The sequence below is a fragment of the Nycticebus coucang genome, chromosome 8, assembly GCF_027406575.1.
Source record: "Nycticebus coucang isolate mNycCou1 chromosome 8, mNycCou1.pri, whole genome shotgun sequence".
Classification (NCBI taxonomy): Eukaryota; Metazoa; Chordata; class Mammalia; order Primates; family Lorisidae; genus Nycticebus; species Nycticebus coucang.
This window is the reverse complement of record NC_069787.1, coordinates 98552528-98579978: the sequence shown is the minus strand read 5'-3', so window position 1 is coordinate 98579978 and position 27451 is coordinate 98552528. Positions and strand designations below refer to the sequence as shown.

At 43.7% G+C, this 27451-nt stretch overlaps 1 protein-coding gene across 1 annotated transcript in view; it reads left to right on the top strand.

Annotated features, from left to right (window-relative positions):
- The first annotated feature begins 1246 nt into the window (after positions 1-1246).
- Positions 1247-27451, top strand: part of RFT1 (RFT1 homolog) — a 48829-nt gene continuing 22624 nt past the window's right edge. The window contains exons 1-9 of the mRNA XM_053600874.1: positions 1247-1356; positions 5416-5501; positions 7211-7327; positions 9279-9468; positions 11077-11178; positions 13756-13893; positions 21676-21754; positions 25905-25955; positions 26633-26763. Of these exons, the coding sequence (XP_053456849.1) occupies positions 1294-1356; positions 5416-5501; positions 7211-7327; positions 9279-9468; positions 11077-11178; positions 13756-13893; positions 21676-21754; positions 25905-25955; positions 26633-26763 (957 nt within the window). The 5' untranslated portion in view covers positions 1247-1293. The remainder of the gene's footprint in view (positions 1357-5415; positions 5502-7210; positions 7328-9278; positions 9469-11076; positions 11179-13755; positions 13894-21675; positions 21755-25904; positions 25956-26632; positions 26764-27451) is intronic.

Here is a 27451-nt window from a genome sequence, read left to right as displayed (position 1 = left end):
AGAGCCTAGAGTGTACTGGAAAAGGAAATGATGGTGTAAAAGGTAGTGAGAAGGTAGGTTGGGCCCAAATCATGGAGGGCCTAAAAGAGATTGAAAAAAGATTGGGCTTCCGGTGGTGCCTGTGGCTCAAAGGAGTAAGGCGCCAGCCTCATATACCAGAGGTGGCAGGTTCAAACCCAGCCCTGGCCAAAAACTGCAAAAAAAAAAAAAAAAAAAAGAAGATTGGGCTTCCATTTGCTGTGCACAGTGTAATCCTTGCACTCTGGGAGGCCAAGGTGGGACTATAGCTTGAGGTTAGGAGTTTGAGACCAGCCTGAGCAACAGCAAGACCTTGTCTCTACAAAAACCCCAGAAATGTTAGCCAGGTGTGGCATGTGCCTGTAGTCCTAGTTATTTGGAAAGCTCAGGCAGGAACCCAGGAGTTAGAGGTTGCAGTGAGCTATGACAGGACCACTGCACTTTAGCCTGGGTGACAGAGCAAGACCCTGTTTCAAAAAAAAAAAAAGATTAGGTTTTCTATAGCCTGCCTAGTAGATAATAGGAACAGCCACAGAACAGCCGGTTATGTATGTTGGGCACTTTACATCTTGCAAAGCACTTCCAGTCCATTCTTCCACTCACCCCTTATAATTCATAGCATGCAGGCTAGAGCAGCAGGTTTAGGATCAGAAGCCTGGGATCCACTTTGTCCGGGAACAAGTTGCATAAATTTGAACAAGTCACTTCTTGTCTGCAAAGGTCACTTTGTTAATCTCTGACAACAGGGCCCAGTTCTCATTCTAGGAAGGATTTCACAAAAACATGCACGCAATAATGTGGTATTAACTTATAGCCTTAAGTATTTTCTCTGTAAAATGGAAACAATTCCTGACCAGTCTAATTCAGACGGGTTGTGGCTGCAATTCTATAAGCAAAGGCCACTGGCAAGAATCTTTTTAACCAGGCTAGTGAATTCATTGGGCAGTTGAGGCCAGGGAACTTGGTGTTTCTTGTTGTGGTTGAAAGTCTCAAGAGGAGGGGCTTTGGCTGCAGTGTCTCTTAGTACTGTCCACAGTATTTAGCTTATTTGGGGCAGAGAGGGATGCAAAGAAAATACAGAGCAGGAAACGCAAGGTAGAAGACCTGGCCGCCAGGGAGCACGGACAGCTCCGAACCCCGCCCTCGTAAATGGCCTGCTTCTCAGGCTCCGCCTCCACTGTCTCCAAGCCACCAATCAGCAAGTGAGCCTCTTCGTTACGCTATCTTGTCGCGACGAAGCCGGCTGGCTGGAGCGGATCCCAGGCCGCCGACGCTATGGGCAGCCAGGAGGTGCTGGGCCAGGCGGCCCGGCTGGCCTCCTCCGGTCTCCTCATGCAGGTACTTTCTCTGCCTGGCAGGTCCCAGCTTGTACCGTGGCCGGGATTCGCGGGGAAGCGGCCCTGGGGCCCTTGACGTCCCTCCCTGGGACAGACCCAGGCCCGACGTGGACTCCGATATAGAGGGGTAGCCAGGAGGCCGGGGCTGCCATGAGGGGCCGTTTGGGCCCGGAGCTGGAAGCCTGCGTTCAAAATCTTGGCTGGGTGACCGCAAACTACTTTCCTTCTGAGCATTATTATGTTTCCCAGTTGGAGAGGTGGCCGGGTGGGGTGGATTTCTTATTTTGTGCTCCAGAATCTGATATTTTTAAGGCAAGGGGTTCATTTCCTTTATGTCCCACCCCTGACCCTCAAACTCTCTGACGCCCGCGGAAGAAGCTGTGCCACAATGGCATAGCCGAGAACAGGAATCTGGGCTCAGGCAGGACTGGATTGGAACCATGTATTTGCTGAGTGACTCAGGACTAGCGACTTTACTTGTAGAACCTCAGTTCCCCACAGATAAAATGGGGGTAATAATGTGCTGTACCTAGCTCATAAGGTTGTTGGAAGGATCGATTGGGAGCATTCGAATAAAGGCACTTAACACAGTATTTGGCTCTTTGCGTGCACTTAATAAATGTTAGCTGCATTTTTCTTCTGTTTATGACATTGGACAAGTCACTTCCCTTTCTTGACCCTCGTTTTTGTTATTTATCAGATATGATACATGTCAGTTGGTCCAAATGGTATCTAAAGATTCTTTAAACCCCAGGAGTTGGTTATTCCTCCTCAAGTTTTTCAGTTTCTCTTTCTCACAATTGAGCCATTCAACCCTACTTTACACAAATCCTGAATCCACCCTCCCTTTTACCTTAGAGAGGCACACAGGATCTAGGAGAAAGAACCAAGCAGACTTGGGTTCAAATTTGTGTGTTGTTGCTTGCTAGATGCCTGCCCTTGGGAAAATTGCTTGACATCTCCCACCATCAGTTTCATCTTAAATGAGAACAATAATGCAACCTCAGGGTCATTAGGAAGATTAGATGAAATCTTGCCTGTTAAGTGCCTGGCACATTACAAGTACTTAATAAATGTTAGCTTCTTTTATTAGGGTAGTAAAGATTTTTAAAATAGTGTAGGAATGAAGTGAGATAATATATGTAAAGTATGTAGAAGAGGGACTTACACATGATATGTGCTTAGTAAACATTAGCATTTTTTCACTTAACCCTGAGCTTGTGTAGTAAATTTGTAAGTTTTTTTTGTTTGTTTTTTTGTTTTTCCTACTTCACAGTCCACATGACTATGAGTTCAGTGCTTTATCTGCAGTGTTTATTTTTCAACATTTGATAATACCTTACAACCCAGATTGGCTTCCTAAAAAGAAAAGGTGTAGCAGAAAACACTGGACTCAGGTAGCCCACCTGTACTGTTAAGCTGGGTCATCTGTTTGCTGTGTGACATTGGGAAAATGACTTCACTGAGCCTTATTTGCCTCCTGTGTATTTACCTACTTGCTTTTAAGGGTCAAATTAATTAACAGATGTGAAAAAGTGTTCTTAAACTGTAAAGTCAGTTATAAAAGTAAGTGAAGGGCTCAGTGCCCATAGCACAGTGGTTATGGTGCCAGCCACCAAGGGTGGCGGGTTTGAACCCCCCTGGGCCAGCTAAACAACAATGACAACTGCAGCAACAACAACAACAAAATAGCCAGGCATGTGGCAAGCGCCTGTAGTGCCAGTTGCTTGGGAGGCTGAAGCAAGAGAATCACTTAAGCCCAGGAGTTGGAGGTTGCTGTGAGCTGTGACACCATGGCACTATGCTGAGGACCACATAATAAGACTCTGTAATAAGACTCTGTCTCAAAAAAAAGTAAAGACTATATTGCTATTAAGGGCATTGTGTGGAGCAAATAGTAGGTAGTATGAGCAATTTCAGAGCTTTGCTAGCTCAAACCTTTATTCAAACCTATTAGGAGATATAGATATGGCTGAGACATTAAGTTTAGACAATGATAACTTTGAAGTTAACATAAAGGTGTATATATATTTGTTTGTTTGGCCAGGGCTGGGTTTGAACCCACCACCTCCGATATGTGGGGCTGGTGCCCTACTCCTTGAGCCACAGGCACCATCCTTGTTTGTTTGTTTTAAAAACAGCCATAATCTCGGGGCGGCGCCTGTGGTTCAGTCGGTAAGGCGCTGGCCCCATACACCAAGGGCGGCGGGTTCAAACCCGCCCCCGCCAAACTGCAACCAAAAAATAGCTGGGTGTTGTGGCGGGTGCCTGTAGTCCCAGCTACTCGGGAGGCTGAGGCAAGAGAATCATTTAAGCCCAGGAGTTGGAGGTTGCTGTGAGCTGTGTGAGGGCATGGCACTCTACCGAGGGCCATAAAGTGAGACTCTGTCTCTACAAAAAAAGAAAAAAATTAAAAAAAAAAAAACAGCCATAATCTTGAGATTTCTGGAGTGTTTCAAGTCAGGCTTGAATGCTTTCAAATTACAATGCAGACACTTCAGGTAGCTTTGCAATTACATTTTACTCTGCAATAATTTGAAAGTCTTAATTCTGAGCCAGCCATGGTGAAAGTATTAATGCCTTTTATTGTATGCATTTTTCAAAAATGCTTTCACCTCTACAATCTTATTTGATCTTTGTACTCGGTTCTGTGAGATAGGTAGCCTCATTTGATACAGAAAGAAATTGAGGCTTATAAAAATTAGAAAATGATGGGTCTGAGAGCTAAATGGTGAGTTGAGACTCTCAGCTGAGTGCTTTCTTCAGTAAGGGTTCCATGAATTGGCTTCAGACCTTTTGTATTTCTGCATGTTTCTAAGGAAAGGCTACAGAGCTTTTATCAGATGCTCAGAAGATCACTTTTGACTCCATATAGGTTAAGATGGTGATCTCTTGGCTCTGGACACCTTGCTGCTCTGTGACACTTTAGGGACAGCGTTACTGCACTTTCTCTTTTGGATTATATCTCTCTTCAGAGAATAGTAGTCCATTGGGATACTTTGGATCTTCCAAATTGCAGCTGTTCACAGTTACCCCTGAGGGTGCTTAACACAGAAGTGATTTGTCATTTGCTGCTGACATGTAAGAGGCAGTCACTTAGTGAATGAGGCTTACACCCTACCCAACAGCTCCAGTTAGCAACCCAGTTTAACTGCAGCCTGTGGTTCTCTCTGTCAAATGTCAGAATTCTTTGTTTAGGTGGTTTTCTTGAATTGGCGAGTTTGAAAGTCTCAGTGCCTTTTTTTTTTTAAGTTTCATTTTTTTCTCTTAACAATTTTTTATTAAATCATAACTGTGTACATTAATGCATTTATGGGGTACAATGTACTGATTTTATATACAATTTGGAATGCTTACATCAAACTGGTTAATATAGCCTCTCAGTGCCTTTCAAAGGGCAATATAGCTGGATTCTGTTTCCCTTTCCCCCCATTTTATATTATCCCATCATTGTAGTTATTTAGAAGGTATTTCATTCCCCCTATGGAAAGGGGAAATTATTCAGTACAGAAATATAACAGTTTGTTTTCTAATTGAGAATACTGAAGTTCAGAGAGATTAAATGTTATTCTTAGAATTCTTACATACTAGTATTTTCAGGCAGATACGAAAGATTAATTAGACCCCATGATCCCTAGTTAGTCGGCTATACCCTGAAGACTCCTGCTTGCTAAATGTATGCTATTTTTAAACAGGCTGCAGGGTTTCAGTTAGGAGGCTGGACAATATGAACTACTAACTAGAATTATCTTTCTACCTCCTGGAATACTTGACTTTGAACCTGAAGAGAAACTCCTCCCCTTCTCATCAGTAAATCAAGGAAACTTCTAAGTGCCTTCCGGGGTTCTTTGGCCACTGCCTAGGCATGCGGAGAGACCTCAAGGAATGAAATTTCAGATGAAATGCCAAGAAAGTGAGCATCTTAGAAGAGAGTCTCCACAGTAAAGCTGCTGTGTATCATTACATCACATTAGGAAGAGCGGCCACATTGTTCTCATTTTAGCAAAGTAGACATTCCTAACATAATTTATTCTTATGCGTTTTTCCTCTTTTTCTATAGGTATTGTTCCGATTGATCACATTTGTCTTGAATGCATTTATCCTTCGCTTCCTGTCAAAAGAAATTGTTGGTGTCGTGAATGTAAGGTAAGGGGGGTACATCCTGGCACTGCTCACAGCTCACAGCTCAGATCAGGTTTTCTTCAAACTACCTATGTGTCGCCCTCAGGTTTTAGAATCATGGACCTCTGTTAGAAGCAGAGTGTTCTAGCAATGAGCTGAGGAGGAGGAGTATACAGCGGTGGGGGATGTGTGTGTGGGGGGGATGAGGAGATGGTGTTGCTTTTAATGGACCCATAGAGTGTTTTCCATTAGCAACCTCCAAATGCACATTTCTCTGCCAGCTGTTCTGGTTTTCCTACTCTTAGAACCCAGGAGAAGAGTGGGAGTAATTCGTTGCAAACCCTTTCTCAAGTATAATACTGTGTTCTTGTCCTGCTGACAGCAAAGGAAGCAGGGATTCTGCAGTTCGTGAGGATGTGCTTTATAATTGCAGTGCTGGAGCAGCCACCTTCCTCCCCTCCTCAGTGCTTTTATAATTGGGGTATAATGATTGGGATGAGAGCTTGAGTTCTTGTCATTAGTTTCTTGGAGGCTCTTGGAAAGCTGACTTGCTTTGTCTTTAGGCTCTGCTTGTTTCTTTTGCTCTCCTTCCTTCTGCTCCAGGACACCCACGCATATTTTGTATTCATAAATGACATAAAGTTTATGAAATGATGCGAGTACTCAGAATAGCTCAGCTTCTCAGGTGTGTCTTCTTGTCCGGATAAACAAAACAGTATGTTCTAGATAGCATTTCATGCCTAATACTTAACAAGCATATGCTGTTGACTCAGTTCTCAAAGCTTAGTGGTAATTCTCAAACTTTGATGGGCAAAAGAATCTTCTGGGGAATGTTGCACTAGGTAAGGTTGAGGAAGGGTCAAAGAATCTGCATTTTTACCAGCTCTTTAAGTAATTTTGAAGCAGGGATCATACTTTGAGAAATACTATTTTAAAAGCAGGGAGGAAGAAGGTTAAATCCTTTTAGGGACTCAAACTTTTCTCCCCATGCAGCCTTCCCAAGATTGGCAGGTCCCTTTTGACAGGCTTGTCTGGCCTGTGCCCCCTGCTTAAGGTGTGGTTCTCTCTCCTTTGCAATGATTGACAGAGGGACTGAGTAGCAGGATGATCCCTGGACAACCTCAGAGACCTGAACCCTGGGCAGTTCCCACTCTGGTTTCATCTGGGCCACTGCCTGTTGAGGAAGGGGAACCTCAGCTACTCCTCACTAAGACACATGGAGGTTCTCACAGGTGCTGCCCACCTAGGAAGTACCTGGGCAAACCTTACTGATCCAGGTTGCGTAGCCTCTGTGATGGTTTCCCGCCTTATTGCCTGTCTTGAGATTCTTTTGGCCGGAGCCTCTACTTAGTAAAGGCTTAGTTTTTCTCACAGGGGCTGTCAGGTCACTAGTCTCAGTGTGACCAGAAGGTCTCCTTACTGTGTAGGGTCATAGTTTTGTCCTTTTCCCCTCCTCATGTTCAAAACCACATCTCTGCCTATAGCCATGGAGGCTGCAGCAGTTTGTATCCCAGATGTAACTGTAGGCACGCACACTCAGGTCTCCCTTGTTTGGTTCCTAACTCTGTTCTCATGGATCAGACTGTTGGGAGGTTGTGTAAGAGCCCATTGCCCTCCACATCACCACCACTGGTTTATGTCTAAGACCGTATCTCCTCCCTGGTGCTGGAAAAATCCCAGTTCTCTCTATGAAGAAACTAAAGGCCTTATTGATTTCTGCTTTTTCTTTATAGGTTAACACTGCTTTACTCAACCACCATCTTCCTGGCTAGAGAGGCCTTCCGCAGAGCATGTCTGAGTGGGGACACCCAGCGAGACTGGAGCCAGACCCTCAACCTCCTGTGGCTCACGTGAGTTGTGCTTTGACAAGAGACAAGTCTCAGGAAGGCAAGTGTAGTGAGTGTTTTAAGTGAAACAGCAACACCTGCCTAAAGCTGAGTTGTCTCCAGTTACAGTTTTGCACTGGGTTTCTGGGGACTAGGCACACAACAGGAAGATGAGAATGTCTGTGTTGCAGGAGCTTCTTGGTTCGTTTTCAGATTCCTGGGTGGCCAGGAGCCAGGAGGAGGTTCTGGGTTGGGGTTTTTGGACCAGGTTTCCAGCTCCCTTTGGAGGTTGTTTCTGCTGGTGATCACTCTGGCCCCCATTTGGCCTGTGCTATCTTTTTTTCCTAATCTTTTTATCCTATAGTATCTTTAGAGCTTTTAACAACTACTTACACTTAGTGTTTTTTGGAAAGCCTTTTAGAGGTTTCATTATATCTTTCTTTAATTTTATATAATTTCAGTATTTATTTATTTAGACAGAGTCTCACTCTATTGCCCAGGCCAGAGTCCTATGGCATCAACCTAGCTCAGCATCCTCCAACTCCTGGGCTTAAGGAATCATCTTGCCTCAGCCTCCTGAATATCTGAGACTACAGGTGCCCACTATAATACCTGGCTAATTTTTTTCTATTTATAGTAGAGACGAGGTTCTGCTCTTGCTCAGGCTGGTAGAGACGAGGTTCTGCTCTTGCTCAGGCTGGTCTTGAATGCCTGAGCTCAAGAGATCCTCCCACCTCAGCTTCCCAGAGTGCTAGGATTATAGCCATGATCCGTGGCACCCAGCCAGTTCTGACTCTTTTAGAACTGTGGTCCTCAAACCCCAGGCCTTGGGCTGGTATTGGTCTGTGGCCTATTAGGAACTGGGGTGCACAGTGGGAGGTGAGTGGCAGGTGAGCTAGTCAACCTTCATCTGTATTTACAGCCTTTCCCCACCTCTTGCATTACCATCCTGAGCTCCACCTCCTGTCTATCAGCAGCAGCATTAGATTCCTATAGGAGTGTGAATCCTACTGTAAACTGTGTGGCATGGGATCTAAAGTTCCTCACTCCTTATGAGAATCTAATGCCTGATGGATGAGCTGAGGTAAAGCAGAGGCAGTAATGGGTAGCAGTTGCAAATAGGACTGTCTAATTGCAGGAAAACAAGCTCAGGGCTCCCACTGATTCTGCATTATGGTTAGTCATGTAATTATTACATTATTAGCATAGCAAATGTGATGAATTTGAATCATCCCCAAACCATGCCCCTCCAATCCATGAAACTGGTCCCTGGTGCCAAAAAGGTTGGGGACTGATGTTTTAGAGTATTCTTGAGGACCAAGTACGTCAGCTGAAACTTGAAATGGCTTTTCTCCAGTGAAGTCCCTGCAGGGAAAGCTGGTGGTTGAGGTTGTTTTCCAGTGCAGCCCTCGCATAACTCCTCATTGCCCACAGAAATGACTGTCACTGGGTTGGTAGGTGTTCATTTTATTAGAGGAAAGACTGTTAATCACCCAGCATTTAAGTGGTACACGTGTGAAAGGATGCCGAGCACTGGTCTATTGGTTATTTGGGTGCAAGAACCAGCCATAATACTGTCTGTCAGTCATGCTAAGCACAGGCAACAAGTGTTTTCTTCCTGAGAATTTTGCTTGTCAAGTCAGTATATATAACTGAGTGGACAGGAGTGTAGCTTTTGGAGTTACATCAGGATTGCGTCCTGCTTCTGCCCTTGATTAGCTTTTCATGACCTTAGCTAAATTGCCCAGTGCCTGTCAGCCTTAGTTTCCTCATCTTTTAAATGGGGATAATGACAGGATCTTTGACAGTGTCAGTGAAATAAAGGGTAGGAATCATATTGCCTGGCATGTAGTTAGGGCCTTAATAAGTAGTAGCTGTTTTTATTCTGACTTCTTTTTTTGTTCAATGTTAGTACTTTAATGTGTATTTATATGTATTTTTAAATTTAATGAAACATTTTTTTCCCCTCTTCCAGAGTCCCTCTGGGTATGTTTTGGTCCTTGTTTTTGGGCTGGGTCTGGTTGCAGTTACTTGAAGTACCTGATCCTAATATTGTCCCCAACTATGGAACCGGAGTGGTGCTGTTTGGTCTCTCGGCAGTGGTGGAGCTCCTAGGAGAGCCCTTCTGGGTCTTGGCACAAGCGCATATGTTTGTCAAGCTTAAGGTCAGTGTGTTTTCTGCTGTGAATGGGAAAGGCAAAGAATAAGGGAAAATGTGCTATTTATTTATTTATTTTTATTTTATTATTATTATTTCTTTTAGATAGAGTCTCATTCAGTCACCCTAGGTAGAGTGCCATAGTGTCATAGCTCACAGCAACCTTAAACTCTTGGGCTCAAGTGATTTTCTTGCCTCAGCCTCCCCAGTAGCTGGTACTATAGGCTGTACCACTGCACCAGCTAATTTTTCTATTTTTAATGGACACTTTAGGAGAGACAGAGTCTCACTCTTGCTTAGTCGGGTCTTGACTCCTGAGCTCAAGCAATCCATCTTGGCCTTCCAGAGTGCTAGGATTATAGGGATGAGACACTTTCTCTAAAATAAGTTTTAAAACCAGCCAGGATTGGCGGGATGCATCTGTAGTCCCAGCTAGGAGCTGAGGCAGGAGGATCATTTGAACCCAGGAGTTGGAGGCTACAGTGAGTCATTATTGGGTCACTACATTCCACCCTAGGCAACAGAGCAAGACTTTACCTCTAAAAATAAAAAAATGTTTGGAAAAATTAGTTTATTCACTTGAAATTTGTTAGGGGCTGGGCTAAAAGTTACCTCTGTTATATTTTAAGTAAAAAAAGTTACCTCTGTTGTATTTTAAGTTTTGATTATAAGGAAGTTATTAATTAAAATCAGAATTTAGGCTTGGCACCTGGGGCTCAGTGAGTAGGGTGCCTGCCACATATACCAAGGGCCTTAATAAGTAGTAGCTGTTTCAAGTAGTAGCTTGAACCAAGTAGTAGCTGGGTTCAAGCCTGGCCCTACCCTGCTAAACAATAATGACAACTGCAACCAAAAAATAACTGGGTGATACAGCAGGTGCCTGTAGTCCCAGCTACATGGGAGGCTGAGGCAAGAGAATTGCTTAAGCCCAAGAGTTTGAGGTTGCTGTGACCTGTGATGCCACGGCCCTCTACTGAGGGCCACATAGTGAGACTTTGTCTCAAAAAAAAAAAAAAAATCAGAATTTAGGAGTACTATAGAGGTTCTTCAGAATTTCTTAGTGATTTTTATTATATATTATTAATTTTTCTCTTCATTTTAAAAAATATATTGCTTGCTAGCACTCTGGGAGGCCGAGGCAGGTAGATTGCTTGAGCTCATGGCTTTGAGATTAGCTTGAGCTGAAATAGCTCTAAAACCTCTAAAAATAGCTCGGTGTTGTGGTGGATACCTATAGTCCCAGCTACTCGGGAGGCTGAGGCAAGAGAATCACTTGAGCCCAAGAGTTGGAGGGTGCGGTGCTGTGAGCTATGATGCCATGGCACTCTAACAAGGGTGAGAAAGTGAGACTTTGTCTCAAAAAAAAATATATATTTATATATTGTTTGATACACGTGAAAAAATATCTATAGCATATACAGCTTAAAGCATAATACACTGACAATCCATGAATGTCCCACCCCACCCACAAAGTAAGCATTACTGGTACCACATCTAGCCTTGTGCCCCACCCCCACCACTGGTAACCATGGCCCTGGATTTTCTGTTTGGCAGTTGTTTGCATCTTTGCTTTTTGATAGTGTTTATAAAGTATACCTTTACCACGTGTTTGCAGGTGATTGCTGAGAGCCTGTCGGTAATCCTTAAGAGTGTCCTGACAGCTTTTCTTGTGTTGTGGTTGCCTCACTGGGGACTGTACATTTTCTCTTTGGCCCAGGTAAGAGTTATGGCTTTCAGCTTTTTATATAACCTATGTGTCTTCATTTAGTTTTTCTTGTTCCCACTACTGTGTGATTTACATTCTAGTACTCATTCATGTGGGGAAGACAGAAAGTGCTAGAAGGTTGGTCTTGATACTGCTTCTCTGCTGGCTTCCAGATCCTTCCTGTTTTACACACTCCCCAGTACCTGGTGAGGACCACACACTCAGCCTCATTGTCAAACATCAAAAACTCCTTTCAGACTTCCAGTAGGCAAGCCCATATCAAACTGATCTTGGATTATCTGACAGTCCTGTAGAGCAGAAAAAAGTAGTGAGGAGTGGGGTGGTAATCAAACTGCATGTGTATTATTTTCCCTGGATTTCAATCAACAGTTTGCAAAATAGGAGGAAACTCTACCAAGCCTGTTTCAAACTTAGATTGAAACCTCACATAATTCAGAAGGCATGAATCAAGTCACAGCAGGTGACTTCAAGGTGACCTGAAGCCAAATTCATGTCTATCTCATCATTTTCTAGTTCTAGTTCACACTTCTGGTTCTAATAAAAAGATAACTAGAGTATAAGTACTATTTTTAAAAATATAACTTATGATCAAGTAATTACCAGAAAATCTTATAGTGCAAAGCAGTTCGTGGTTTTTATTAATGTAGAGGAAGACAAATTAATGTTCGTAGTTGTGATTTATGTGAAAGGTTGCTTGTCACAGAGGACGTTGGCATCAGGTGGTGTGGCTCACAGCAGTGCTGCCTGTGTTTTAAGAGCTTGAGACATGATAGAAGAAGGATGGTGGATGGTGGGCTCAGTCTTTAGGCACTCTGAGCAACTCTCCTTTCTCCTGCCTTGTGCCTTTACTACAGGAGTAGCCTTGGTACTGCCAGTTACCTGACTAGCTGGGACTATAGGTGTGTGCCACTACACTCGGCTAGTTCCCCTCCAGGATGGGGCCAGGAGGTCCCAGTTCTTCTTGAGCCAGTGTGCACTGCTGTTTTCTGGAGAAAAAGAGAGTTAAAGGGAACTTGTGCAAGGTCCCTTTTTGGATATTCCTCTTCCACCTGCAAACAAAACCTGGCTGCTGCTCCTGGCTGGAAGCCATTCTTTTGTTCTTGATGGGTGGAGCAGGGAGTGGGCCCTCTTATCACCCTTTCCCTCCCCCATCCTGTAGTAGCTTTTGCCCTGCCCATGCACTGGACAGAGAGGAGACACTCAGCAGCTCAATTCTGCTTTGTAATCATAAATGTCACGGGTTTCTGGGGTTTATGGAAAATCCACAGTCCTAGATGGCAGCCAGTCCCTGGATATTGGCACAGTTGGGACACGTGAATCTTCACAGTATGCTGTCTAAGTGGGAAAGCTATTCCTCTGACCAAATACAAATCCTTTGAGAACTTATCTGACATTGCTGTGGCAGCTGAGCTAGTGGATGCCTGTCATGAAAATTATGTTCTGCCTGCCTGGAAGAACTTATATTCTCCCAGTCAGGTAAAGTATTGAGAATACTTTTATAGGCCAGGCATGGTGGCTCATACCTGTAATCCTAGCACTCTGGGAGGCTGAGGAGGATGAGCTCAGGAGTTTGAGACCAGCCTGAACAAGAGCGAGACCCCGTCTCTACTAAAAGTAGAAAGACTTTGCCTGGTGTGGCAGGGTACTCCTATAGTCCCAACTACTCAGGAGGCTGAGGCAGGAGAATTGCTTGTGCCCAGGAGTTTGAAGTTGCCATGAGCTATGATGCCACATACTTTACCCTGGGTGACAGAGTGAGACTCTGTCTCAAAAAATAAAAAAAAAAATTAAAAAGGCTGGACATGGTGGCTCATGCCTGTAATCCTAGCACTCTGGGAGGCTGAGGTGGGTGGATTGCTTGAGCTCATTAGTTCAAAACCAGCCTGAGCAAGAGCAAGACCCCATCTCTAAAACTAGCCAGGCATTGTTGTGGGTGCCTATAGTCCCAGCAACAGGGAAGGCTGAAGCAAGAGGGTGCTTGAGCCCAAGAGTTTGCAGTTGCTGTGAGCTATGACATGATAATACTCTACAGAGGGTGACAAAGTGAAACCCCATTTCTTCTTTTTTTTTTTGAAGACAGTCTCAAGCTGTCACCCTGGGTAGAGTGCCATGGCATCACAGCTCACAGCAACCTCAAACTCTTGGGCTGAAGCGATTCTCTTGCCTCAGCCTCCCAAGTAGCTGGGACTACAGGCACCCACCACAACACCTGGCTATTTTTAGAGACAGGGTCTCTGGCTCAGGCTGGTCTCAAACCTATGAGCTCAGGCAATCCACCTGCCTTGGCCTCCCAGAGTGCTAGGATTACAGGCATGAGCCATTGTGCCCGGCCTGATGATACTCTTATCTCAATTTAAAAAAAAAGAAAGAGAGAGAACACTTTTATACAGAGATGCTGCAACAGAGCTGGGTCCAAGTGAACAATGCTGTCTTCCAGAGGGTGAGGCATTAACTCAATAGCAAGTGCAGTTAATCAAGACAGTTCTATTTCTGGATTGGCCTTTGAGGCCCAATTTATAGGCATATCATAATTATGCTTTTACTAAAACAGTTTATTTTCTTTTTCAGCTTCTCTATACCACCATTCTGGTTCTCTGCTATGTCATCTATTTCACAAAATTACTGGGTTCCCCAGTATCAACCAAGCAACAAATTCTTCCTGTCTCCAGAATAGCAGATCTGTTACCTAATGTTACAAGAAGTGGAGTAAGTATCTTATAATTTTAATTGCAGATTCTGGTTATCCTTAAGAGAAAGAAACTGCAACTAGTTTATTGTTATAATAGTAAAAATAATTTTATTTTTTTTGTGTGCAGTTTTTGGCCAGGGCTGGGTTTAAACCCGCCACCTCCAGCATATGGGGCCAGTGCCTTACTCCATTGAGCCACAGGTGCCACCCCAGTAAAAATAATTTTATAGCTCATATTTATTAAATATTTGCTATATGCTAGGCCAGGGTTTCTAAATCTTAGCACTATTTCCATTTTGAGCTACACAGTTCTTTGTCATAGGTATAGTCCTGTGCATTGTAGGATGTTTAACAGCATCCCTAATCTTTACCCACTAGATGCCAGTAGCAACTATACCCAGATGAACACCTAGAAATGTTTCCAGACACTGCCAAATGTCCTCTGGAGGGCAAAAATTGTCCCCAGTTGAGAACACTGTGCTAGGCCCTGTGCTGAATGCTTTACTTGTCTTATTTAATGGTTACAACACCTCTAAGCGGCTGACTGTCACTATTTCTATTTTAGGTTTGAGACTTAGTGAATAATAATACCTGCTCAAGGTGAGCATTGGAGAAAAGATGGGAGCCTAAAGGGGCTCAAATGCCAGCACAGCACAGACTCTAACCTTGGGCTCCACTCTCTGTTCTGCTGTGTCAGTTTTTTCCTGGATTGACCTTTAGTGCTGACAGTCTTGAGTTCTAGGAAAACAGGGTGACCCCTACATGGTCTCTTTATAGGTGTCAAGCTGGTCTCCCAGGTAGTCCACTTTCCCACATAGACCAACTGAGGATTCTAGATGCTAATGTGTGGAGTGCAGCCTAATCTTTTCCACACACCTCCTTCACTCTTCAGTCCATTGGATTTTTCTTAACTGGTGGGGTCAGTGCTATTGCACACTTTTGCACACATGATGGTATACCCTACCGCGTCTACTCAGATGCTTTGTGAACTGTTCCATTCCGGGCACTTCCCTTTCTTCCCATATTTGCTTGTTGGATGTGGTGCACTTAGTAGTGGTAAGGCATCCACCAGACTTCTTATTCCTGTTTTGTGATTACTTGAAAAAAGTAGTAAAATATGTGGGACTTAAGTCTCATAACTTATGGAATCTTGTTATACAACTTTTTAAGAAAAATTAGATATTGGGCAGCAGCTGTGGCTCAGTGAGTAGGGCCCTGGCCCCATATACTGAGCGTGGCGAGTTCAAATCTGGCCCCGGCCAAACTGCAACAAAAAAATAGCTGGGCTTTGTGGCGGGCGCCTGTGGTCCCAGCTACTCGGGAGACTGAGGCAAGAGAATCATCTAAGCCCAAGAGCTGGAGGTTGCTGTGAGTTATGACACCACGGCACTCTACTGAGGGTGACAAACCAAGACTCTGTCTCTTAAAAATAAATAAATAAAATAAAATAAAAAATAAAAAAAAGAAAAGTTAGATATTATGTATCAAAGCCAGACATGTTCTCATTTGTTAGATACGAGTTCTCCATTCTGATCAGCTAGTTCTTATCTTTAACCTAAATCAACTTGACAGTTTTGGATGCCACTGTGCCTTATCTGGAGGCTCAGATAGTTAGGACTAGGGATCACTTCTTTTGCCGGTAGCTTCTTCTACCTGACCACAGAGCAGGTCTAAGAGTGCAGAAAAGTTCCTCCTCCTCTGAGTACTCCCCAGTGCCTAACTGTACCGACCCTGGCACCTTCTCATACTGGGCTAGTCCCTATGCTCCAGCAGTATTTTGGAAAGGAGCATCTGAACAATTAATATAAGCAAAGAGAGAAGGTAATGAAAAGTGTCTTCCAAGTATTTGTTAAGCCCTCTGATGGGCTCAGAATGCTGAGCTTTAGTTTCTTTATCAAATGGGAATAATCACAGTACCTCCCTCTTAGGGTTGTTTTGAGATAGGGCATGTAAGGTACTTAAAGTTTTTGCCTGGCCTAAGTGTATATCGCTAAGTGATAGTTAATATCTTCACCACCTGGTACTGCCACATTGCGGGGAGAGCTGCTCCACCCAAGCACTGTAGCGAAGCAGACACTGATGGTATTGGTCTAAGAGCACAGCAGTTTAATCTGGCAATCTACCCTGAAAGTACCCACGCATGCATGGCTTATTGCCCATGGTAGTTATGCATTTACTTAAAAACTGGGAAGTTCTGGCTGGGTGCCCATAGCTCACTGGTTTGGGCACGAGCCACATGCTGTGGGGCTAGTGGGTTCAAACCCAGCCCAGGCCTGCTAAACAAAAACTAACAAACAAAAATAGCAGGGCATTGTAGCAAGTGCCCGTAGTCCCAGCTACTAGGGAGGCTGAGGCAAAAGAATCACTAGAGCCCAAGAGTTTGAAGTTGCTGTGAGCTATGGCGCCATAGTACTCTACCAAGGGTAAGTAACAAAGTGAGACTCTGTATTAATTAAAGAAAAAAAAAAAAGATTGGGAAGCTCCAGGTAGAACAATTCATTATTATTTTAAAAAGAGGAAAGACATGAATCAGAATGCAGTGTATGACTTTACCATGGGCAACATGCCTACCTTGACTCCCTGGAGCAGCTTTCTCCACTGGGGCTCCTTTATTGGAAAGTGATGAGCAATTACATTCGAAATCAATTTGATCTAATCGTGAGATTTCCCTGCCTGTTATTGTAGAATTCCAACTTCTTTAAAGATAATAACTTAGCCTTATAATAAATTAATGGTACTTCAAATAATGGCAGCTTTTTAAATTTGTTGACATTTCTGAGAGATATAATGTGAGAGAGATGCTAATTTTTTTTTTTTTTGTTTTGAGACAGAGTCTCACTATGTCGCCCTGGGTAGAGTGCCGTGGCATCACAGCTCACAGCAACCTCAAACTTCTGGGCTTAAGTGATTCTCTTGCCTCTGCCTCTCAAGTAGATGGGACAAAAGGTGCCCACCACAATGCCTGGCTACTTTTTTGTTGCAGTTGTCTTTGTTGTTTAGCTGGCCCGGGCTGGGTTTCAACCAGCCAGCCTAGGTGTATGTGGCTGGCGCCCTACTTACTGAGCTACGGGTGCTGCCCAAGCTGCTAATATTTAAGAAAAACTGAGTGGTTTGACACAGCCAGCATATATTAAGCATTGTTATATGTTAAGCACTATGCCAGGTGTCCTGAGTGGGGTCCCTGCCCTCAGAAATTTCATTGTAGGCTTGGCACCCATAATTCAGTGGTTAGGGCACCGGCCACATATACTGGGGCTAGTAGGTTTGAAACTGGCCTGGGCCTGCTTAACAACAATGACAACTGCAACAAAAAAAGAGCCGGGCATTGTGGCGGGTGCCTGTAGTCCCAGCTGCTTGGGAGGTCGAGGCAAGAGAATCACTTAAGCTGAAGAGTTTGAGGTTGCTGTGAACTGTGACACACAGCACTCTACCGAGGGTGACATGCGGGGGACAGGGGAAGAAATTGCAATGTAGTGGGGAGGTAGGATGTGTACTCAATTACACTGCAAGGCAGTCTTTTTATTGATAAACATCACAAATGGCTTCATGGAGGAAGCTGCTTTTGAGCTGGACCTTGACACATGGGTGTGCAGAGGTGGAGTGTGTATGTGTGGTTGAAATGGGCATTCATATGTCAGGAAGGAGGAAAATTTGCTCAGGGCCTATTATATGCCCATCATTGTGTTGGAATCAGGATTGTGGAAATGGCAGGGGTACTTAGGTTGGCTGGACAGTTGGTGAAGGGAGAGAAAGCAAAAGGTGGAAAGAGGTGATGAAGAGAGGTAAACCCGGCCTGCTGGGCTAGGGCTGGGTGCTAGTGGCCTCAGTATTGTGGAGTTTGGGCTTAATTCAGGGGCAGTGGAGCTAATGAAAGGTTTTTGAACAGTGTCATGATCTAAATGCCTGTGTTGACCTTACCATCTGTTACAGATGTTTAGTGTTTCATTTTCTCTCATTTAATCCTCACACCAGCTCCATGAAATAGGACTTCTTATCCCATTTTGTAGATGAGAAAATAAAGATTTAGCAAAGGTCAGTATCTTGCCAACAGCCTTTGCACAGATAAGTCAAGGAGCTGCAGTTTGAGTCCCAGTCTCCAAGCTTGACTCCAAAGCCCAAACCTACTATGAGAAAGATGGGCTAGAGAAAAAGTTGGAAGAAAAAAACTTGGTAGCAAGCTGTGGCAATTGTCCAGGTGAGAAGTGATGAGGGCAGGGAGAGGGTGGATGGATATGAGAGGATGGACAGAGCTGGGCAGAGTCAGGAGCACTGGAGTGACAGGGAGTGCTGGAGCAAGGAGAGAAAGAGTACTGTGTGGGTGGTGGAGGTGGTGAGGCAGGGAACAGGACCCTGGCCTCACACTCCCTGGTGACTCTTGTCCCTGTGGTAAGCATCTGGCTGATTGGATCATCCTGAGTCTGAAGAGTCTGAGAAGTAGAGGAATGACTCAGGCGAAAGTGTGATGAGCCCTGAGCTCCGATTCCACACCTTCCACTGAGTTACTGCTCATCACTCACCATCCAAGCCTCAGTTTCTCCATCAACATAGGGAGGCAGTAGAAGGGCTTGTTAGGGGATTGCAGAGAATTCATGGCCATTTAGACCAGCTCAGCATTACCAACCCAGCTCTTGTGAATAGGCCTCTTTTAAAACATCCCAGGTGATAAATCCACTGTGAACATCCATTCCAAATAGAATGGTAAAGATCCACAGGATATGCTTCCTCTTCCCTACCACTTAGCAGGAGCCTCTGAGGAGAACTCCAGTCTCAGATTGGACTTCCTGCCTCGGTCCCCTTAATGAGCACTTCAGTAAGTAGTGTGGTCATGCCTTCTGAGCCACAGGCACATTTTAACTGAAGGCATTAGGAGAAAGGAATGCTCCAGAAGAGCTTCAGATTAGATACACTGTCATGATTTCATTATTAAAGAACTTTTTCTTCAAAGAGCTCAATCATCTTTGCAAATCCATTCACAGCCTATTGGCAAGTAGCCCTCACTAGAGCCTCACAGGCAAGCTGTAGTTTTTGTTTCCTTTGAACAGAGCACAAGTACTGCTTCACGGACCCCACAAAGGACCATGGTAGCATGGGAGTGAGTGCTGGGGGAGAGTATGGGAGAGAGGAGGTGCTGTGCCCACATCTCCGCCTTAGCTGACTGGCCAGGGTCAGCACCTGAAGATGATGTGGTCCACAGTGCCCCCTCGTGGTGTAAAGCAGTCTGGTGCTCTTTGTTCTAGGGAAGAGAGATCACCTGTTTTAAACATCTGTGGCCCAATTTCCTTTTCATTGGAGCTTTACTCCTGGGCTAGAGCCACCCTGGCATCTGCTGCAGGTTCAGTGATACCCTGAAGGCAGCCTAGTTTTGGAATATTCAGGCCTGTCCTCCAAGTGTCTGGAAGAAAGGTTCAGAAACCAAGGGGAAGGGAGAGTGGGGGCTGGAAATGTTTCTTACTTTCAGAAGTGCCCTAGACTTGCCCTGTCTTTTTTTTTTTTTTTTTTTTTTTGACTTGCCCTGTCCTATGTGATAGCCACCAGTCCCAGGTAGCTATAGAGCATTTTGGAATGTGACTAGTCTGAATTGAGATGGGCTGTTAATGCTAACTACACACTGAATTTCACAATATAAAAAAAAATGTTGATTGCATGTTAAAATGCTAATATTTTTGGGTTAATAAAATACATTAAACATTCAAGGCCAGGCATGGGGCCTCACACCTGTAATCCCAGCACTTAGGAGGCCGAGGCAGGTGGATTGCTTGCGCTCAGGAGTTCAAGACCAGCCTGAGCAAGAACAAGACCCGTCTCTAAAAAATAGCTGGCCATTGTGGCAGGTGCCTGTAGTCCCAGCTGCATGGCAGGCTGAAGCAAGAGAATCATTTGAGCTCAAGGTTTGAGGTTGCTGTGAGCTGTGACACTACAGCATTCTACCAAGGGCAACAAAATGAGACTGTCAAAAAAAATTAATTAAATTAATTTCTTCTATTTATTTTTCCTGTTTACTGTGGCTGCTAGAAAATTTAACATTACAGGGTGGCGCCTGTTTCTCAAAGGATATGCCAGAGGCGGTAGGTTCAAACCCAGCCCCGGCCAAAAAACTGCAAAAAAAAAAGAAAAGAAAAAGAAAGAAAATTTAACATTACATTTCTACTGGACAGCCTTGTTCTACATAAATGGGTTTTGCTGAGAACAGGGGCCCACTTGACCAGGGCTGGTTCCAGACCTGCCCTTGAGCCAACTTACACAGCTGAGGCTAACCTTTTGGAGAGGTGGGGCTTGGCCTTTGTGATTCACCCCTTACCTCCCAAAGAGCCATCTGAAATTCCACCATTCAAGTCATCACTTTGGATAATCATAGCTTTTCTTTCCTTTTTTTTTTTTTTTGTAGAGACAGAGTCTCACTGTACTGCCCTTGGGTAGAGTGCCGTGGCGTCACACGGCTCACAGCAACCTCTAACTCTTGGGCTTACGCAATTCTCTTGCCTCAGCCTCCCGAGCAGCTGGGACCACAGGCGCCTGCCACAACGCCCGGCTATTTTTTTGTTGCAGTTTGGCCGGGGCTGGGTTTGAACCCACCACCCTCGGCATATGGGGCCGGCGCCCTACTCACTGAGCCACGGCGCCGCCCTGGATAATCATAGCTTTTCAAAATGCAAGTACCCTAGGATTAAGAACCTCACACCTAGACTGAACATTCTGGGATTCCAGATGCTTACAAGATAGAAGAGGGGTCTCTAAAGAGAACTTTAAGGTAGGAAAATAGAAATCGGAGAACATTGAATTATCGTGGCTGTCTCACACCTGCATTTTGTGGTTAGCTCTCGTTTTCAGGCCACCTTTCTCTTATAGGTTGACTCCTGCCCTACCTCTTTTTTTTTTTTTTTTTTTTTTTGTAGAGACAGAGTTTCACTTTATTGCCCTTGGTAGAGTGCCGTGGTGTCACACAGCTCACAGCAACCTCCAACTCCTGGGCTTAGGCGATTCTCCTGCCTCAGCCTCCCCAGTAGCTGGGACTACAGGCGCCTGCCACAATGCCCCGCTATTTTTTTGTTGCAGTTTGGCCGGGGCTGGGTTTGAACCCGCCACCCTCAGTATATGGGGCTGGCACCCTGCTCACTGAGCCACAGGCACCGCCCTGCCCTACCTCTTTGCTTGTTCTTAGAATGGGCAGTTTCGTGTCCCTGGGAGTTTTTTTTTTTTTTTTTGTGGTTTTTGGCCGGGGCTGGGTTTGAACCCGCCACCTCCGGCATATGGGACCAGCGCCCTACCCCTTTGAGCCACAGGCGCTGCCCAGCCCCCTGGGAGTTTTAAAAGAGTCGTACTAGAAGTTTTATTTTTTTTCTTTCCTCTGTTGTCCCAATTCTGAGTGGTTTACCTGAGCTGGCAAGTCTAAATTTCCTTTTAAATACACAAGCACTGTCCTTAGACTTTCTGTAAAAGAGTCCTGATAGTATTACAATGTGGGTATAAGGAGCAGAATTTGTTCTGCAGCTTGGCCTGCATTAGACAGTTTTTAAGGAAAGAACTGACTGAGCTGTATCGGATGTGGTCAGTGTGCTACATGGGTTAACGGCAATTCTTTGGGGGGCTCAGTGTATGAGTCCTGGGCAGGTCCTTCACAGACTTGGTCTTCATGTTTAGTCTTGTAAGTTCCTTCCCACAATTTGTGTGATGACTATCCAAATTGGGGTTCAGGGACCAGAGTGAGTTTGCCTCTCGTGTAGCATTGGATTCTTAGACTTGAAATGGCTGGGGGTTTTGTTTTGTTTTATTTATTTATTTATTTATTTATTCTCTTCTAGGCTTTTTTAAACTGGAAAGAGGCTAAATTGACTTGGAGTTTTTTTAAACAGTCTTTTCTGAAACAGTTTTTGACAGAAGGTAAGTAAAAGGTCAGTCTGAGCAGTCAGGAGAACAGAGTAGAAGGGGAATGTCACAGGACTGCTGATTGCCTGGATCCAGATCACCTGTCTATAGCCCCCTGGGCAGAAGAATCTCAGAAACGTGTTGTTTTTAAAAAATAATGAGTGAGAAACCAACATCTATATAGTTTTATGCTTTTAAGTCATCTAATTTAAATCTATCCACAGCCTTGTAGAAAGATATTGTTCCCTTTTATTATGAATGAGGAAACTAAGGGTCCATGAGGTCATAGAACTTCTTCAGGGTTTTACAGTAACAAGAAACAGCTTAATTGGGATCTAAGTTTAACTCCGAAACCGTATCTTGTGTCATTTTAATAAATTTATTATAAAAATATTATTACATCAGTTATAGAAAACTAGATCTATAATGTCATTATTCTTACTTTTTATTCATTTTGTTTTTTTCTTTAAATATTTTGTTTTTTTATTTTTTATTTTTTTATTGTTGAGGATTCATTGAGGGTACAGAAAACCAGGTTACTCTGATTACCTTTGTTAGGTAAAGTCCCTCTTATAATTGTGTCCTGCCTCCAAGAGGTGTGTTCCTCATTTTCTTTGCTTTTTTTTTTTTTTTTTTGAGACAGTCTCACTAGGTCACCCTCGGTAGAGTGCTGTAGTATCACAGCTCATAGCAACCTCAAACTCTTGGGCTTAAGCGATTCTCTTGCCTCAGCCTCTCAGGTAGCTGGGGCTACAGGCACCCAACACAACACCCAGATATTTTTTTGTTGCAGTTGTCATTGTTGTTTAGCTGGCCTGGGCCTGGTTTGAACCCGGCTCCCTTGGTGTATGTGGCTGGCACCATAACCACTGTACTACGGGCGCAGATCCTCATTTTCTTGTCTTAAATTTGTTTTTTTTTTTGGCCGGAGCTGGGTTCGAACCCGCCACCTCTGGCATATAGGGCTGGCGCCCTACCCCTTTGAGCCACAGGCACCACCCTTTGAACATTTTTTTTTTTTAAGAAACAGATGTTCAGGCGGCACCTGTAGCTCAGTGGGTAGGGCACTGGCCCACATACACGGAGTCTGGGGATTCTAAACCCAGCCAGGGCCCTCTAAAACAATGAAAACTGCAACAAAACAAATAGCCAGGTGTTGTGGGAGGCTGAGGCAAGAGATTCGCTTAAGCCTAAGAGTTTGAGGTTGCTGTGAACTGTGACGTTACAGCACTCTATCGAGGGTGACATGAGACAAAAAAAAAAAAAAAAAGAAGAAGAGAAACAGGTATTATTTTATTTTATTTTCTTTCTTTCTTTTTTTTTGAGACAGAGCCTCAAGCTGTCACCCTGGGTAGAGTGCTGTTGCATCACAGCTCATAGCAACCTCCAACTCCTGGGCTTAATCGATTCTCTTGTCTCAGCCTCAAGTAGCTGGGACTACAGGCACCTGCCACAACGCCTGGCTGTTTTTTGGTTGTAGTTGTCATTGTTGTTTGGCAGGCCCAGGCTGGGTTCAAACCCACTGGCTCTGCTGTATGTGGCTGGTGCCTTAGCTGCTTGAGCTATATAGGCGCCGAGCCAGTTATTTTTTCTTAAATGAGATTCATCTGTGTAATAATTTGATCCACCTTCTGACTTCTGCCTGTTTAACAATGACAGAGGCCTCAGTGAAGAGGGCAAGCAAGGGACTAAAAGTACATCTATCTAGTTTTTATATGTACATGTGTTGGTTTGTTTGTATCCAGCCTTAATTCAAAGAATGAAATTTTAAGGTCACTGTAAGTGGCTGAAAGTAGTACTTTGTTTTCTATGTGTAGATTTCATGTCTATACATCTCTGTATCTATTACTGAACTTATTCATCTTTTTAAAAATTATCTTTTGATTATAAAAGTAATATGGTCTCATTACAAAAACATTGGAAAATAAAAAAAAGTTCCCTATAATCTTAGCATTCTAAAGCAACTATTATTATAATTCCCCTTCTTTATTTTTTGTTAATTGTGTCTTCAAAGGAAAGCAACTCTCCCCATGCCTGGCTTTCCCTGTGTGTGAGCTAAGGGATAATACCAGGAGGTGTCTGAGGGCTCTCTGAACTTTGGGAGTGCTTGTTTCTAGCCTGAGCTTATAATTTTGCCATTACAAAAGTGAAATTGTTCCAAGGACTTCTGAGGAAGTGAGGGTCAGAAGCCTCAGGAAAGCTGAGTGAAGCTGCCTGAGCTACAGGCTCCTTGAGAGCAGAGCCGGGATTGTGCTGTTCACTTCTGCCTCCCTGCAGGCCCGGCACATAGTAGCTATTGGGCATGTCTTTGTTAATGGGGTAAGAAAAGCAAGGACAGAAGGTAACTGTAGTGAAAAGTGTGTATTATGATATCACATTGTTGGGAGAACAGGGCAATCAATGGAGTTTTGGAAAGGACACTTGCTAATATGCACTTTTTTTCCTCCTAAGGTTTTAAATGAGTTTCAGGGAATGGGTCCAGTCCAAGTTGCAGCCCAAAGTTGATTGTTTGGATTACAGTCTCCAGACATATAGTTGCAGCAGCAGTAGATTGAAGTTAGCCATGCACTCAACTCTCTGAGCTTGGCTCGAATGTGATGCTGGGTGTCTGCTCCACCACTGGCCACCCTGGCCTGGCTGCCTGACTGGCAGAAGGCCATTAGGAACTTCTCAGGACCTCCATCTCCATGGCTGTGAAATAAGGACTTTGCTTGACCAGGGACCACCAGATTCTTTATATCTTAAGGTCTAAAAATGTTCAAACCATTTTTTGTTGAAGCAAAAATGTATGTACTGTTACCTTCTGCCCCCACATTTCCTGAACACTGTGTGCCAGGTGCTGAGAATGCAGAGATGCGTGAGTAACAGGCTGCGGCCTCAAGGAGCTCACTCTTACCAAGAAGCAGACATTTGTGTGGTTAACCCTTCCCTGGCTGTGAGGGCTGTAGGACTTAGAAACAAGAACTCATTCACTTGAAGTCCCTTGAGTGTCCTCTCATACTTGGACCTTTGCTGGGAAACCAGAGGCATAGAGATGACTGAGATGTTGCTTCTGCCCTCAGGGAGCTTACAGAATGTGGGAGGGAGAGGCCTATTTGGCCAGAGACAGGGAGGGCCCTGCAGAAAGGCCGGTCTAGCCAACAGGTGAGGCCCAGAGGCCCAACTAGACCCAACCTGACTCAGAGCAGCTGGAAAGCCAAAATTTGACAGGTGTAGCAGAGGCTGCCAATGTGATGGGGGTGAAGTTGGAAAAGCGAGGCCAAAAGGTAGGTTAGGGTCAGCGTATAAAAGGTCTCAAATGCAGAATTAAGGAGCCTACACTTTTTGCAAACACTATAGAGCCATTAAAGGTGTGATAGCAGGGATTGACCTAAAAGCTGTATTTGCAAAAGCTGCAGCTGTGGATCAGAGTAGCACATAGATACAGGCCTGGGAGGACCTGCAGAGATCTCTGCTGCAATGAAGTGGCAGAGAGCTTGTTAGAAAGAGAGCTTGTCAGAGAGAGTCTTAGGAGAAGATCATTACTGCTTCTAGCCTTTTAATGTTTTCCTTTTTTAGCAAGTTGCCAGGAGGTGAAATTTCCCCTTTAGGGCAGTGAGCATTGTTTAGTGATCAATGCTTTTCACTCTTGATTGAGAAAATTCATGAAAGCCAAGTGGGTGGGGTTCCTGGCTGGTGGCTTCACCTGGAAGGTACTAGACTGTCTTAGATTTGAATCTTGAACTCAGGCTTCAGAGCTGCCAGCCTCCAGGGAGCTCTCTCTACCCTGCAGGAAACATTTTGATGAGCCTGTATCATGGGCATTTCATTTCACAGAAAATTTACACTCAGATTTTCTGATGTCTAACTTGGGATAATTAACATCTTGGTAATCTCCACATACTTTTTAAAAAAAAAAAAAATTTTTAGGCTTAAAAAATTTTTTTTTGTTGCTGTTTTTAATGTAACTGGTTTGGAGTTTTGCTGTCACTGAAGGCCTTAACACGTTCCAAACTGTTAATAGATTACTTGAAATCAACATTAGGACAAGGAACATGTCTTTAACTGATTATCTATTTTCTCCTTTGAGAATGTTCTTCAATTGGAAAAGTTGATAGATATGAGAAAGGAAATAAGAAATTAATGTGCATTTCAAATGCTAATTATTTTGCTTTTCCATTTATAGGTGAGCGATATGTAATGACATTTTTGAATGTATTAAATTTTGGTGATCAAGGTAAGGTAAAATTCTTAGTGTTTTATTTAAAGGTGAATACTATTGACAGATACTTCCTAATATATTTCTTTTTAGTTTGATATATTTAATGAACCTGAAGATTATAAAAATAATGAATCTTGAAGGTTTTTAATTGTAGGTCTTTGTAAATGTATACTATATACTTACTGTGCCCTCTACTCTTAACTTGGGTAGCAGGTTTTCTTTTGAGACCCCTGACCTCTACTCTGCTTCTGGTGCTCATTTTCTGGGGGTGCCAGGAGAGTAGAAGAGGGAGCTCACCATTACAACCACAAGAATTCACTCCATGTTTGTGTGGCTGGTCGGTCTCTTTTAATATTTGCATTTTTTTTTGTATAATCCCAAAGTAATGAAATAAAAATTGAAAAAAAAACTTTGCATTAATGAGTTTTATAAAAAAAGTGCTAGTGATAAAAAACATCCTATATCAATGTCAGTATCCCAACTATAGTATTGTTCTATAGTTTTGCGAGATACATTTGGAGACACTAGGTAAAGGGTATATGGGATCTCTATTATTTATTATACTTCTGCTTGTATCTACAATTATCTGAAGATAAAGTTTAATTAAAATATTGAATTAGATAATTTTAATAGTGCTATGAAAATTAAAATAGGGAATCAGTATGATTTATTGTTTCTTCCTTTTTTTTTAGGTGTATATGATATAGTAAATAATCTTGGCTCCCTTGTGGCCAGATTAATTTTCCAGCCAGTAGAGGAGAGTTTTTATGTATTTTTTGCTAAGGTGCTGGAGAGGGAGAAAGATGCCACACTTCAGAAACAGGTAGTCTTGGTTCTTATGTCATCTCTCAAGTGAATTCTCCTTCTAATTACAAGACAGATAAGAATGTGGAGCTTGTTTTATTCTTCTCTCTCATTCTGAGTAACAGCAGGACACAGAGCTCACTCTTCCCTCATGGCCTCTCCCTCCTCACTTGGCTGTCCTTCCTTCTTACCCCTTGTCCTTCTCCGTGACCTTCCTCTTGATCCAGCCCTTTCAGAACCCTCTAGCTGTCCCAGTGCAGCACAGATGCCCTCTGATGGGCTAGTCTTAGGCATAAGAATGAGGTTGCCCCCCCCCCCCCCCCCCCCCCCGATTCTCAGTAACTAAAGAATGCAGGAGTTGGAGCAAGGTTTTTGTAGGTTTTCTGTTACTGAGGGAGGAAAGATTGTGATCATTGGGTTTCACCCACCACGCCAATTGCGTAAGCTTCTTAAGACTGTGACTTGCCCTGAGCTACATTCTGACCGTGGGAGTCTCCATATTCTGGTTGCTAAATCCAGAAGAGGTTTTAATATAGGAGTATTTGGTCGTGGAAACTTTACTTTTTCTAAAACCTCTGAAAATGTCTGATTTAGAATTAAAAGCAAATTAGCTCTGCCTCTTACATGTCTTATATTTTGTAAAAATACAGTGTATGCACAATATCTCTAAATGAGCTAATATGGTTCTCAGTCAGATTTAGGAATGT